Source organism: Podarcis gaigeae, assembly GCF_964106915.1.
Source record: "Podarcis gaigeae genome assembly, chromosome: 2".
Lineage (NCBI taxonomy): Eukaryota > Metazoa > Chordata > Lepidosauria > Squamata > Lacertidae > Podarcis > Podarcis gaigeae.
The window spans coordinates 90,698,528-90,712,474 of record NC_139679.1 but is presented as its reverse complement, the minus strand read 5'-3'; the positions used below and the strand labels follow the sequence as shown (position 1 = coordinate 90,712,474).

Genomic DNA, 13,947 nt, shown 5'->3' with positions numbered 1-13,947 from the left:
ATTTTGCGTTGCCACTGGGAGAAGGTCCGGCGGGGTTTCCCAAGTTGCCCTCAAACCTGATGCTGGAACAGGAGCTGAATAGTACTTTTGCACCAGTTAATGTTTATGAAAATTTATCATGCAAGTCCTCCCCTTCACTTCCTTTGGTGCTGCTCTAAATCTTTTGCAACGAAAGGCTTCTGAAGATTAGAAATTCAGAGTGGGCTGAATTATATTGCTGTTTTTATACCTGCAACACCTGCTCCTAGAATACATAGAAAGCAGCCCTTTGAAAAAGAGCTCACGTTTCATTCATTATCTGTGGGAAGGAGGGAGAAACCTCTCCACTTACATGTGAAAGATTAAGAGGCAGCCAGTCCCTCCATCCCCTACAGAGGAAGCTATGATTTCTCTAACCAATGGTGTTTTAAATTTGATTAACAATTAGAAAGGGTTTTTTTGGGGGGGGGCGCGGTATGCTATTGGAATGCTGCTTGGGTTCATATAAGGTTTCACTGTCCATTTGCTTTCGCCAGAAAAGAACTGAAAAAGATAAAACGAAAAGAAGAGAAGGCCCAGCACCCCAGCTTCTTTCCTTCACCTTCTCAACTGTAAAGAGACAAAATCTAGTCAAACTCTCTCCCTCTCTCTCTCTCACACACACACACACTCACACACGGAGGGGGGGAGTCTGAATTATCAGTTCATACATTCATATGAAATAATGTCTTTATTGACTACTTAACAATCCAACAATTTTTTTTCCTGATCTGTAAGCCTCGCGTTTGGATTTACCCCTCAGCAAAAGCTTTTCTTTTGACACATCTCGCAATGTAACAAACGTTTTCAATTAAACTCAGCTGGAAAAGTCACAGCTTTGTGGAACTGCCTAAACTTCTGAAACCGATGCTATTATTTCCAGTTGTTTAAAAAACACTTGAATGGCCACAAATAGGCATAAGTAATCGCAGTGGAATATGGGGCTTCAGAACAAAGAAATGCCATTAAAATATTTTACGGTTTAGTTTATTTCCATCCCATTTCAAATTGTGTTCGTTGCTGCTCTTAACGCTTGACCCGGAAGCTGCAGCTAGGGCAGAATGCTGCAGCACGATTGCTGACAGGAGTGAGGCCTTGTCAGCATTTAACACCTGTGGTCAGAGATCTGCACTGGCTGCTGATTTGCAAGTTCAGGGTGTTACTATTAGTATATAAAGCCCTTAATAACTTGGGAGCAGTTTACCTATGAGATCACCTTACCCTACATGTGCTCACTCAACTGCTTCAATCGGTGGAATTGGCACGACTACAGGTATCATCTCGTAATACCCATTCCATACTCAATCATTTAGAGTGGCGGCGCCTACACTTTAGAACTGCCTGCCTAGTGAGATCAAGTAGGCACCTTCAGTGTACCTTTTTTTGGTGCCTGATAAAAACAAGCCTACCCAGACGTTGAATTGAGGTGAATTTAAATCTGTTTTAGTATTTCAACTTCTGTATGTTTAAAAGTAGGGTTGTAGGTTTTTCTCTCTTGATTTTACTGTTTCATCTTTTGTAAACTGCTTTGAGGTTTTGTTTTGTTTTTTAACAATCAAGCGGTGTGCAGGTTTTATGAAATAAATAAATCAAATATTGCTTCAGAGAAAGAATTTGACAGGAAACCGAGGTGGAGAGAGACACAGATAGGATGTGTGATGGGATAATGAGCTGCTTGTGCGTAAAAGCTGAATCCCTCAGAGCTTTGCATAGGTCTCAAAGCTCTGCCTTTACGGGAGCCCTCAAAGCATGACTCCCTCAATCGCTGGCAGAATCCGTCAGTGGACGCTTCCGGAATTTACGCCAACATAAGAGTTCCTTAACGGAAACTCTACGTCTGGATTCTCTGCGTGACAGTTTCCTGCGCGGAGTGGGCGTCCCCAGCGGAGGTCCTGAGCCCTCCCCGCTGTTCTCACTGGAAGCATCTTGGAGCCATCCCTCCGCCTGAGTTTCTGCAGGAACTCTCCCTCTCCCCCTGCTGGTTCCTTCCTCAGCATCTGAGGGTCTCTTAGCCTCCTTGAGCCCTTCCACCACCTGACTCTCCGATGGCAGTTCCCTGACAGGATGGAACTGAGACAATTCATGGTAGAAGATATTCAGCAAAAGGTGGCTCTCCCACTCACACCCCTTGCATGACATTTCCTTGAAAAGTCAATCCTGAGAGCTGGGAGACCATCTTGAATGGAATGACAGAACCTCTCAAAGAAGGTGCTTCTGTTCTTCTTCTTTTTCTTTTTTTTTGTCCACCTTTCCCCATGCAGTTTGCTATGCTTCAGTCCACCCTATTCAGGAATTCTCCCCCATCCTTCAGAGAGACCTTGGTGGAGCCCTGGGGGAGGGCAGCCAAGGGGGGAAGGGACTTTGGGGGAGGGCACATGGCAGGATGGACACCTTCCACAGATGTTTTTCTGGATCAAATGCCAAAATATTTGGCTCATTTTCAAGTCCACTAGTCAAGTTTCCAGTTAGCTGAATGACGAAGAAAAGTATAGGTGACAACTTTTAAGACACAGAAAACAATTATTTTACACCACACTTACTTCTCTGACGAATCGGAACATCTCCCAGCAATCTCCAAATCCCTTATGATGTCTGAACTTGAGCTGAAAAGTAAAACAAAATTTAACCTTAACGAGCAGTGTAGTACTTTTCAGATATTCCAATCGAGTAGGCAAAGAAGCCATGCTACAAACAGAAAGAAAGATGAAAACAACGATTATATCAGAATGTGGATCCAGTATCAACAAAATGATCACAAACCAAGCTACTGTCCTAAGGCACTTTCAGTTTCTTCCAGATTTGCAGATCTATTTGTACTCTGCATACAAGCCATTGAGTTACAGAGTGTTGGACAAGGACTGGGAAGATCAGAGTACAAATCCATGTTCAGCCATGAAACTCACTGGGTGACCTTGGGCCAACAACTATTTTCAAACGTAACCTACGGTAAAGGATTGGTTTGAGGATAACATGGAGCACATGTTGCGAGGAGAGACGGAAACCATGTGTGCTGCTTTAAGTTCCTTGGCGAAAGTCAGGGCATGAATAAATTCCACCTCTACCCTTCCTTTCCCATTAGTCACCCAAATGTACTGGGGAGTGGGATCTCTTATCTCTTCTAATAAACTTGAAATTTCACAGCTGCCAATGCAGATGCATTCAAATGGAGTGAACATTCCAAAAGATGTATTCTCCTAGGAGACCTAGAGTTTAATAGGTCCTGGGCCGACACATAGTCAGCTTGCCCAAAAGAGGTTGCTTCAGAACCGACAAGAGTCTCCCCTAGCTCTATATTTGGATCCAATACCCGACTGCTGTTCAATAGCCAAGGCATCTTTTTCAGAAGGCATGGTTTCTTACAATGCAGAAAATGAACACCTGGTTAGAAACTGGTCCCATCTGACAGAAGTCATGCAGAGTTTGTTGGATGATGCACAAGTGAAAAAAGTATCCAACATTCAGAGCAGTAATAACAAACTATGTTCTGTAATTCCAACAGTTGAAGCTTTTGGCTCATAGTCACATGGGAATTTACCCTAGGGGGCTTCCTTGGCTGTTGGTTGGGTGGAGGCGCTGGTGAGTGCAACTTTTGGCAAGGGCAGCCAAAAATTGTAGATCCCTTAAGAAAAGTATGGATTCACTTAAGACATGCACACTGAACTAAAATAGCCACAGATTGTCATATTAACATTTATACCATTACATAGGCTTAGTAAAAGTGTAAAAAAAACAACAACCACACAACCCCAAACCAAACCATGTGAAGGGGAAAAGGAGACATCGACATACAATACCCTAAAAGGTTTTTTGCTCAGCATGTCTCCCCTGTATTATTTGTATAACCTAGTGGAAATATGTAAGCATACCACAGTTAGTTGATGCAAAGATTAAAAATTAAAATTATTAATAATTTCAAACACAAAAGAGGAGAAATGAACAACTCCTCATTTAGGAATCAATGTGATATCAAATCTAGAGCTGTTGCAATGCAATTCATAAGGGGGGAAATCTAGCTTCCATGTGGAGCAGAAAGTATGCAAAGATCCTTGGCAGCATCCACAATTTCCAAATTTGAACCACATCCATCTAAAGCATTCATATAAAGCTGGGAGGGCTTGTAAACTGAGCTTCAGAAACCTAAAATGGTAGGCAAAAGCTTCTAAGCAAGCACTCAGAATGAAACGCTCCACTCCCCTTTTTCTTTGGCGTGCATATCTAATAATTAATTTGCCTTTAAAAATAAACACAGCTAAAATTTACAAAGCTTTTGAGAATATGTAATATGTTCCAGAAAATCCAACAAACTGGCAACATAGTCATATGGACATTTGCAATGGAATATCTAAAACTGCATGAAAACTCTAATTTATCATTTGTCCAGGTGGGGATACAGGAGTATCATCCACAGGGGCAGAAATGGACTGTGCCTTTCTCAGGACATTCTGCCTGCAGCAATATACTTTTAAATCTAACTATCCAAGCAGAAGAAAGAGCTAAGTTACCTCTTCTGATCCAAACTCTTCCTGCTCTGACACAGCAGGCCACTGTGACAGAATCCACAACAATGGCCAGAGGGGAAAAAAGTATCACTTTTAAAAACTGATGTTAAACTTTTGAGTCCTCAGGTGTGGAGACTGATATTAGGAATAAGTTGCATATTTTTGATAGAAGACCAGCAATTTTGCTTATGACTTCTTTAAGAACCCTTGAGTGGATGCATTCAGACCGAGCGATTTGTAAGTTTCAATGTCTAGTAGACGTAGAAGTTGTTGCCACTATTTGTCTCAGTTTCTCAGACTCCCTTACTGCACAAGTTAGTTCAGGCACAGAGATCTGCTCAATAGTTTCCGCTGTGAATACAGATGCAAATAATCAATTCAGTTCCATACTCTTCCTTTGGAACGTCTTTAGACTCCCTTATCATTCAAAGCTTCAACAGGTTCACAGGCCTATTAATGCATTGTATGTAGTTGGCCTTTATATTTTTAACAATGTGCTCCTCAAACTGTTAGCATCTGTTATTGACTGTTTGATTTTCCATATGTAAAAAGCAATGCATATGTTTAAGTTAAGCGCCCATGTTTCAGTGTAGCATAACAAATCATAGTAGCTAAGACAAGAATTATGTTCAAATAAATAAGCTGCATATTTACAGTGACAACTCACTCATGGAACAGGGGGTAAATGAATTGGATTGGTACTGTCCAATAAATTCAAATGTTAATCTGGAGCTGGTTAAGCAACAGAGGATGCTATTGCATTCTTGAAAGAATGCTTAATTTGCCAAGTCCTCAAACTCCCATCACAAGGGAGCATACATAAAACGAAGGGCAGGAGATAATAGCTGTTTCAATCTCAGCTCCACACAAATAGGTTACTTAAGGTCTTCATGTATTTCTGGCAGACCGACTGAAGCAGAAATGAAAAATGTGGGTTGCTTTAAAAGTTCAGTTAAAAGTGATGTAACTGCATCGGGTGGGTAACTGCAAATACTTTCAGGTGCCTTATTCAGGTGTATTTTGCAAGCTATTCAGCTAGAGGACAACTGAGAGACAGTCCTGCTGACAAGGTGGGACTAGAAAGCAAACTGGTCTGGGTCAGTATAAACTAGGATCCTTCCAAATTTATGCATTAAGGTGAATAGGTAAAACTTCAAGTTTACGAAGGTTTGATAAAGAGAGTAAATTAACTTTCTATCTGCCCATCCAGGTTGGAAAGGTACTGACCATTCTGGAGTGGCTTATGGAATGAGATTAAGGAATTCATTACATACAGTTACTGTCATAAACTCCCCCCTATGTTTCCATTACATGGGGCTGGAAAGGAATTCTAGTCTGGGATACATGCCCTCCGGACTTTTTTTATAATATCATTGTGCAAACCCAACTCTCACATTTTGTTGCCATTTAGGATGGGAGTGCTACAAATCCAACCCTGACTCCAATTTCAGAAATAAAAATGCCCAAAAGCTGTGCCATCCAACCACCTGTGTCATTCAGTGCAGCATGCCTGGATGCATTCAATAAGCAGCATGCTTTTTTATGGTTGTGCCTCTTGAGAATATGTTTGTGACTAGAATCGGTTCCAGCTGACTAATGCCTGGAAAGCCAGAGTGATGCAGTCATTCGTTTAGCTTATATCTTTGGGTTGATTCACTCATCGCAAAGGGAAAAAGTTTACCGGTCCTCCTTGTTGCATCAAAAGCCTGCCTACGTTTGTAAAATCATAGGCCTGAAAATATCCTGTAAAATATCCCTGTAAAATATCCGAAGGTAACTGGGCAACTGCGGCTTAAGATGTGCATGAAAGAGGTCAGCAAAGATGGGACTGATGTGCCAGATTTGCAGCAAGGACAGGTGTGCTTTCACTCTGCTGCATACATAGGCTGGATTAGTCCCAAAACAACATCCAAACTGAGTTACTCATGGGTTTGGGCAGGAGACATCCATGTCATGAAGTTCACTAAGCGACTCTGGGTATGCCATCAAAACTCAGTCTTGATGTATGTCTCTGCCTCTCCCTGATTTAACCCTTCATGTGTTCAGGATACAGTGGTACCTCAGGTTAAGTACTTAATTTGTTCCGGAGGTCCATTCTTAACCTGAAACTGTTCTTAACCTGAAGCATCACTTTAGCTAATGGGGCCTCCTGCTGCTGCTGCTGCGCTGCCAGAGCATGATTTCTGTTCTCATCCTGAAGCAAAGTTCTTAACCTGAAGCACTATTTCTGGGTTAGCGGAGTGTGTAACCTGAAGCGTCTGTAACCTGAAGCGTATGTAACCTGAGGTACCACTGTAATGCCTGAACAAGGCTAGGGAGAAATCTAGTTCAGAATTTGTTTATCCTGGAAGTTAACAACTTTCTAAGCCCTGGAAGTTTTTGATATGTGTAGAATTCACCGCCATAAAACTGGGAATAACACCAATAACAGAGCATAGTAGTTCAGGTGCTAGGTGCTACAAACTCCAGGTCCTTTCCAAAAGAAAGAAGAAAGAACATTTATTGTTCAAGGACATGTTTTTAGAAACAATGGTCACATCCAAGACACACTGCGGTTCCCTCTTTCAACAGAAAGTCAAGCAAAAATGGGTTTGAGATAAAAATACCTTTTTGCTGCCCTCTCTCTTCTCCTTTCAGAATGAAGTTTCTTAGGGCTTTGCCTCTGACCTTGGCTGGCAGCAACCTATATACGGTAGATAAATCTGTCTAATAGCCTTGCTGACACATAGAGACAGCTTGCAATTTATGAGAAGCTGGATTAACTTGTTCATAAATGACCTGGAGTAAGGTGTGGGGTGGCAAAGTTTGCTAATGAAACGAAATTGTTCAGGGTCATTAAAACAAAAAGATTGTGAAGAGACGCCTCCAAATTGATTAAATGGGTGTTCAAATGGCAAATACAGTTGAATGTAAACAAGTGTTAAGTAATGCATGTTGGGGCAAAAAAAAAAAAAAGAATCTTATTTTCAGTTTAATGCTCACAGAGTCTGAACTGGCGGTGACACACCTGGAATATGATCTTGGGGACAGGTCAGTGGAGGTATTGACCCAGTGTATGGCAGCTGTGAAAAAGGCATATTCTATACCAGGGACCATTAAGAAAGGAATTGAAAATAAAACTGCTGATATCAGAATGCCTTTATAAAAATCTGTGGTGTGACCGCATTTGGAATAGTATGATTCTGGTCACCTTGCCTCAAAAATATATTGTAGAGTTAGAAAAGGTCCAGAAAAGAGCAACCAAAACGATCAAGGGTATGGAGCCTATTTGGGGCATTTTTATAGTTTAGAGAAAAGATGAGCTAAGAGGTAAATCTTGTAAATTTGTAAAATTATGCATGGCTTGGAGAAAGGTTTTCTCCTGCTCACTAGAACATGCAACATCCAACTAAGATGTGGGAAGATTTCAGACAGGTAGGACAGGTAGAGCCAATGTGGTGTAGTGGTTAAGAGTGGTGAACTCTGGTGAACCGGGTTCGCGTCTCCGCTCCTCCACATGCAGCTGCTGGGTGACCTTGGGCCAGTCACACTTCTCTGAAGTCTCTCAGCCCCACTCACCTCACAGAGTGTTTGTTGTGGGGGAGGAAGGGAAAGGAGAATGTTAGCCGCTTTGAGGCTCCTTAAAGGGAGTGAAAGGCGGGATATCAAATCCAAACTCTTCTTCTTCTTCTTCACACGGTGTTTGGTTGGAATTTGCTCCCATCAGAGGCAGCGATGGCCGCCAACTTTAATAGAGGATTAGACAAATTAATGAAGAGCAAAGCCATGAATGGCTACTAGCCACAACGGCTATGTTCCACCTCCACTGTCAGAGGCAGTATGCCTATGAAGACCAGATGCTGGGAATGGCAGGTGGGCAGAGTGCTGTTGCGTCCATGTTCTGCTTGAGGGCTTCTTCCCACAGGTATCTGTTTGGTCACTGTGAGAACAGGATGTTTGACTGCTCCAGCAGGCTCTTCCTATGTTCTTCTATTCACAAGATAAAGCTTTTCTTAAAAAAAAAAAAAACTTCCACCTGATTATCTCAGGCATGACTAAGACTGAAAAATTAATCAGAGTACAGCTGGAAATTTTCACATGGATTCTTTTAAAACCAAAATGGCAAGCGTTAACAACCCGTATCCTGAAGTGAAGACCTGAAGCAGGTAGATAAGATAAATGAGCCATAATTTTTGACAACGGGAGCAAGGATACAGTTTAGGAGGCAATTTATTAACTGCTAGGGTTTTGGTTTTAAAAAAATGAAAGGCTGGTTCAAATAATCAGCTACTTTTAAAAACTAGCTTTTAAAAGTATTTAATTATCTCTCCAATACATACTTCTAATCATGTGTATATGTGTGTGTGTGTGTGTGTGTGTGTGTGTGTGTGTGTAGTGTGTGTGTGTGTGTGTGTGTGTGTGTGTGTGTGTAGTGTGTGTGTGTGTTTTCTCTCACACACAAACGCCTCTCTAAAAAGATTATAAATCTGTGTCCTATATTGGAAATACAATTGCCTATTTTGCCTTGTCAGCAGATACAGTAGATGTAATTTTGACCTCAACTGCAGAAACCTAGATTAAATTTCACATTCATCACTTAAAAACAGATTATTTAAGACATCCCAGCCCCATCTATATGATAGCTATGAAAAAGATGCCATTTTTTTTACACCACTAATAAAAGTTCTTTTCTGTCAGATACCTTCTATAGATCAAAGCATTATCTCTCCCATACATTTCATTTCCTAGAATTGCTTCAACTCTCAAAAAATGCCTTCTATATTTAAAAAATGCTAGGTGATTCAAAGTTAATCAAATACACGAAGAACACATAACTGTCTTTGCTATCTAATACTTCATGAAAGTTTTAACATTCTATAAAAAGAATCTTGGGATTTGAACAATTTTCAGCTTCTCACATGCCAGAAAGTGATAGTACCCAATTTTCAATTAAGTTGGGAAGCCTAAGGAATCTATCATTACCAAATTTTTGAAATCTTATTTCCAATTATACTTCTCTTACAAAAAAGTAATATTTTAAACAGCAAGCTTAGGTAGAGCGTACTTGCTATTTTTAAGCATCAGATTTTTATGACTGGCTGTAGCAACGTCTCTCAGCAAGACAAAGGAAGGATTTCAACATTGTGCTCTTCTGATTGTTCCATTAGGACAAGCACTTGAGCTAGTGTGCTGGGTTAATTGAACCAGGGCCCAATGGTGTTGACTGGCCATCAAAAGTCATATTGCAAACTTGTGATTTCTGTTTGCATTTACACTAACTTCTCATTTCTCAATGAGATTTAAATCCTGTCTAGCCGCCCCCAAAGAGACCTCAGTGTTGCTTACAACATACCAAGAAAAACATATAGCGATAAATTATCCACAATAAGATTGAGGGCACAAGGAGAAGGGGACGACAGAGGACGAGATGGTTGGACAGTGTTCTCGAAGCTACCAGCATGAGTTTGACCAAACTGCGGGAGGCAGTGGAAGACAGGAGTGCCTGGCGTGCTCTGGTCCATGGGGTCACAAAAAATGACTAAACGACTAAACAACAACAAAGATTGCTACCAAACACAAGATCCTAAAAACAGCCTATTCAGTTCTGCCAAGAGTGGCTAAAGTCACCCTCTCCCTTCTTGATCTCATTAAGCAGCCAGATTACCCTTCACCCCATGGCACCATTCTCTTCAATTCTCCCTCACCCTCACCTTCAGCATTATTATAATTAATAAGATAAATCAACTGTGGTTTAGTGTTGCAGCCACATGCATTCAATGTGGCACTGGAGTGCTCACCAAAAAAACACTTTCTCGAGAGCAGCCAACATTTATTTATATATTTTAAAGTATTTATATACAACTTAATATTTTAAAAATCTCTAAGCAGCATACAATATAAAAACAACCAGCATCATTGAAAACAAGATGCATCCTAAAACCAATAAAACAGCAAGATAAAAACATACAGATCCAAAAATCTCTGGGGGAGATTTTTAGTACTAGTCACTACTCCCCCCCTCCCCCAATTAAATAGACTCCATGTTGATGTTGATGTGATTCTTGAATGTGTTTTTTTAAAAAAAATCTCACAAATCCACAGTTTTTGTCAAAGAACTGTGAGGTGAGCAGTCAAGAAGTTCAGTCTCCATTGCTCACGCTAAAAAGTTCGCTCTGAAACTGCCCACAGAGTTTAAGAATTTATTCAGTTCAATGTCTTGGCAGATGTTTATGGGGAATCACAGTAATCCTGGTAAATGAAATGCATCCGAGAAGAGCTAATGAAGTTTAGAACTGAGTTCTTAGCTTACTACATAATGTCTTAATTTGTGAGAGGCTTGTATGACTGCTTGAAACGGTAATTCCTTATGCAAACCCGTATCTGAAGAAGTGTGCATGCACACGAAAGCTTATACCCAGAACAAACTTAGTTGGTCTCTAAGGAGCTACTGGACTATTTTTTAATTTTTAATTTCCATTTCACCTGGCTGATATTTTCAACCAATTTTATTTGGTCCACAGCACCGTTCTTCGGTTAAAACAAAACTTAAAATGAGGCACAAGCTTTCAGCACCAAATGACCTAATAGCAAGACTATTTTCTCTATAGGAAGCACTAATGGTGCAGTGCTATGCCTCTGTGAACTCCATTATACCCATTAACAAGTAACGATTGCAAGCTTTTAACTGAGCCACTGAACACCCAATCCACAAGTTGTTGTTGTTGTTGTTGTTATTATTATTATTATTATTAAGAATGAAAAGAGCAAAATGTTTTGCAAGACAACCATTTGCCATCATGATAGAGCTTTGCTGCTTTGCTTTCTGGGAATTTTAGAAATTCTGCAAGAAAGACTGCAAGTATGCAAGCTCCTCTTCGCCCAAATAACCAGCAATAAATATTCTGACAAGAATGACTTGACAAAAAAAAAAAAAAGGAGGCTTCTTATCAACGAGAATAGTGCGGTCAGCTTAGAGTTAGACACGTTCAGTTAAATCCTTGGCCATCTGTCAGGCATTTAGCTGTGATTCCTGCAATGCAGGGGGTTAGACTAGATTACTCTTGGGATCTTGTTCAACTCTACAGTTCTGTGATTCCACTTCCACCTCTGTTTTGTACTATATTCTTGCATTTTCAGGATTTTCAAGCCCATTAAGTGTATTTCTAAGAACTACTGGTTTTCCTACTATGCCAGTTGGAGGTTTAAGTGACCCAAAAACATAACTGCACAATAAACACCCCTAGCAGCCCTCCTCGCACGCGGCACGTCAAAACAGAAATTCCCAAGACCCTGTCTAGTCTCCACAACAATGCCTAAGAGAATTTCTTTCTTATACTTAAAAGCCTTAAAAGTACTGATGTTTCAGGATTTAAATATAATATTCCAACTCTAAATATTCTCACCCAGCAGAGCTATAAAGACCCTAAATGGCACTTTTTATGTCGGCTGCTGCTGAGGTGGTCCTGTTGTTTGTCTGCTGAAAAAGGCAGCTGACACCACTCTCAAGTGCATCACTGCGCTTGGATTTTTGTCACTGCATTTGGCTGACCCCACAAACATCCCTCCACCCCACCAGCTGTAACACGTCCCTTGGCAAGATGAGGCAAGCAGATTTAATATTGCAAAACTTCTGCTAGTAAAATGCCTTGCTAACATGCTCAATGCTGTCAACAACTCCATGTTTTTACTTAATAGGACCACTTCTGCCTAACCAGACAGTGGATAAAAATCCATGTTTTTCTTATATATAAACAATGAGGTTTGTATGAGAAAGGCAAAACTAGTCTCCAAATGTGGTGTTCTGCTTGCTCTAAAGCAGGGTTTTCAAAACTTGGGTCTCCAACTGTTTTTGGACTACAATTCCCATCAGGTCAGGGATGATGGGAATTGTAAGCCAAAATCAGCCGGGGACCCAGGTTTAGGGAACACTGCTTTAAACCTTGTGCAGCAGAAAAAAGGAGGTGATGTGGGAACAAGAAGAGAAAACCTTAAGATGCACTAAAGTACAATTTATTCAGTTAATCTTAGCCGGATAAATGACTAAATAGTATGCAGAAGTTGTGCAATCATTTCCATGTTCAGAAGCATGAGAATGGTGATAGAACGGACCTATAGCACCATATCTACTTCTGCACTAACTCTTGTTAACTATTTGTGAAAAGGGACTAGCGTCTACTTTCCTTCAGTTCATGATTATTTCAACCCAACATCTGTGTGTGTGTGTAGATTTTTTTAAATGAATGGGTGGAATCCAACTGGTGCACTATCCCACGGAAGGGACTGCAATCCATCAGAGGCATCGATACGATAATCTTTACTGTCATTGTCCCATACAGAACAACGAAATTGAAAAAATCTACACCAGACATTCAAAAACCAGCAAGCCGGCTATCCCAGCTATCCCAGCCTGGTTAGCCCCCTAAAAACTCTGATATCCCATAATTAAATACAATCTACTTCCATAGAGACTACCTTACACTGTGTTTAAAACCAAGAGACAAAACCAAGGGACAAGAGGGAAGAATTTTTTTGCTAAATTTGCCTTTCTCCTTGTCACCTGCTATGCCCCCTTCCAGCCTGTTCTACAGGGCCCTCCAACTCTTTGAATCTGGTTTTGGTGGGAGCTGCAAGGAAGAGGGAGAAATTAAAAATCACCTTCCCTCATCTTCCATTAGCAGGTGTCTCTGCTACCATGAGCATAGGGGAGCCACTTACATTCCACCCTGTCTTATTCCTTTTAAAATAAAACTGGGAAAATATCCCTAGAATGCAATCATACTTAAGTGCCATTAAAAAAAAAAGAATAGATATACTGCAAATTTGGGTTCAAGGTTCCATATGTTATTGTTAATATGCTGCTGCAAATCCATGCCCATGTCTAATACAGTAAGCCTGTAACTTATGCACATATAACTTGCGCACTTGGCAAGAACAACTAATTTTTTAAAAATCAAATAAAAAGGGGGTGGAATAGGGAGCGGGCGTCCAGGAAAAAAGACTTTGGCAATCACACCTGCTATTACAGCCAATGTGTTTTGAGTTTAAGCGCAATCCTTGGATCATAACCCCCATGTAAATTGAGGGCTTGCTGTACCTGAAGTGCTTATGAACTGAATGTGAAAGAGTACAATTATTATTTATTAGTAGAGTTTGGTTTTGAAAACATCAAATGTGACAGTTGTTTCTCCTGCCGCCCCCCTGCAAGTTCCCAAAAATGTACATCACTTTCAAGATGATTATTTCTGCCATTGGTAAACTTAGCTAAAGGGACATAGAGACCACTCAGTGCTTATCACTCTGCGATTGAAACCCACCTTGAAGATAGGACAGCTATGCACATGGGGTATGTAAAGAACAGGAATAAGCAGCTGTTCCATCTTCTTCACTTGACTAACACCCCAGAGCTGCCTAATCCTATTTTTAAACAGTTTACACCTGAGAGAGACTTTTT

The 13,947-nt window shown here is 40.7% G+C and overlaps 1 protein-coding gene across 2 annotated transcripts in view; it reads right to left on the bottom strand.

Moving 5' to 3' along the window:
• Window positions 1-13,947, bottom strand: part of RAD18 (RAD18 E3 ubiquitin protein ligase) — a 104,946-nt gene that overhangs the window by 24,844 nt on the left and 66,155 nt on the right. Inside the window, exon 12 of one of the 2 annotated variants that reach the window (XM_083724613.1) lies at window positions 2,559-2,621. The exons of the other annotated variant lie outside the window; for it this stretch is intronic. Within the exon in view, the coding sequence (XP_083580739.1) occupies window positions 2,559-2,621 (63 nt within the window). The remainder of the gene's footprint in view (window positions 1-2,558; window positions 2,622-13,947) is intronic. 2 annotated transcript variants of the gene reach the window in all.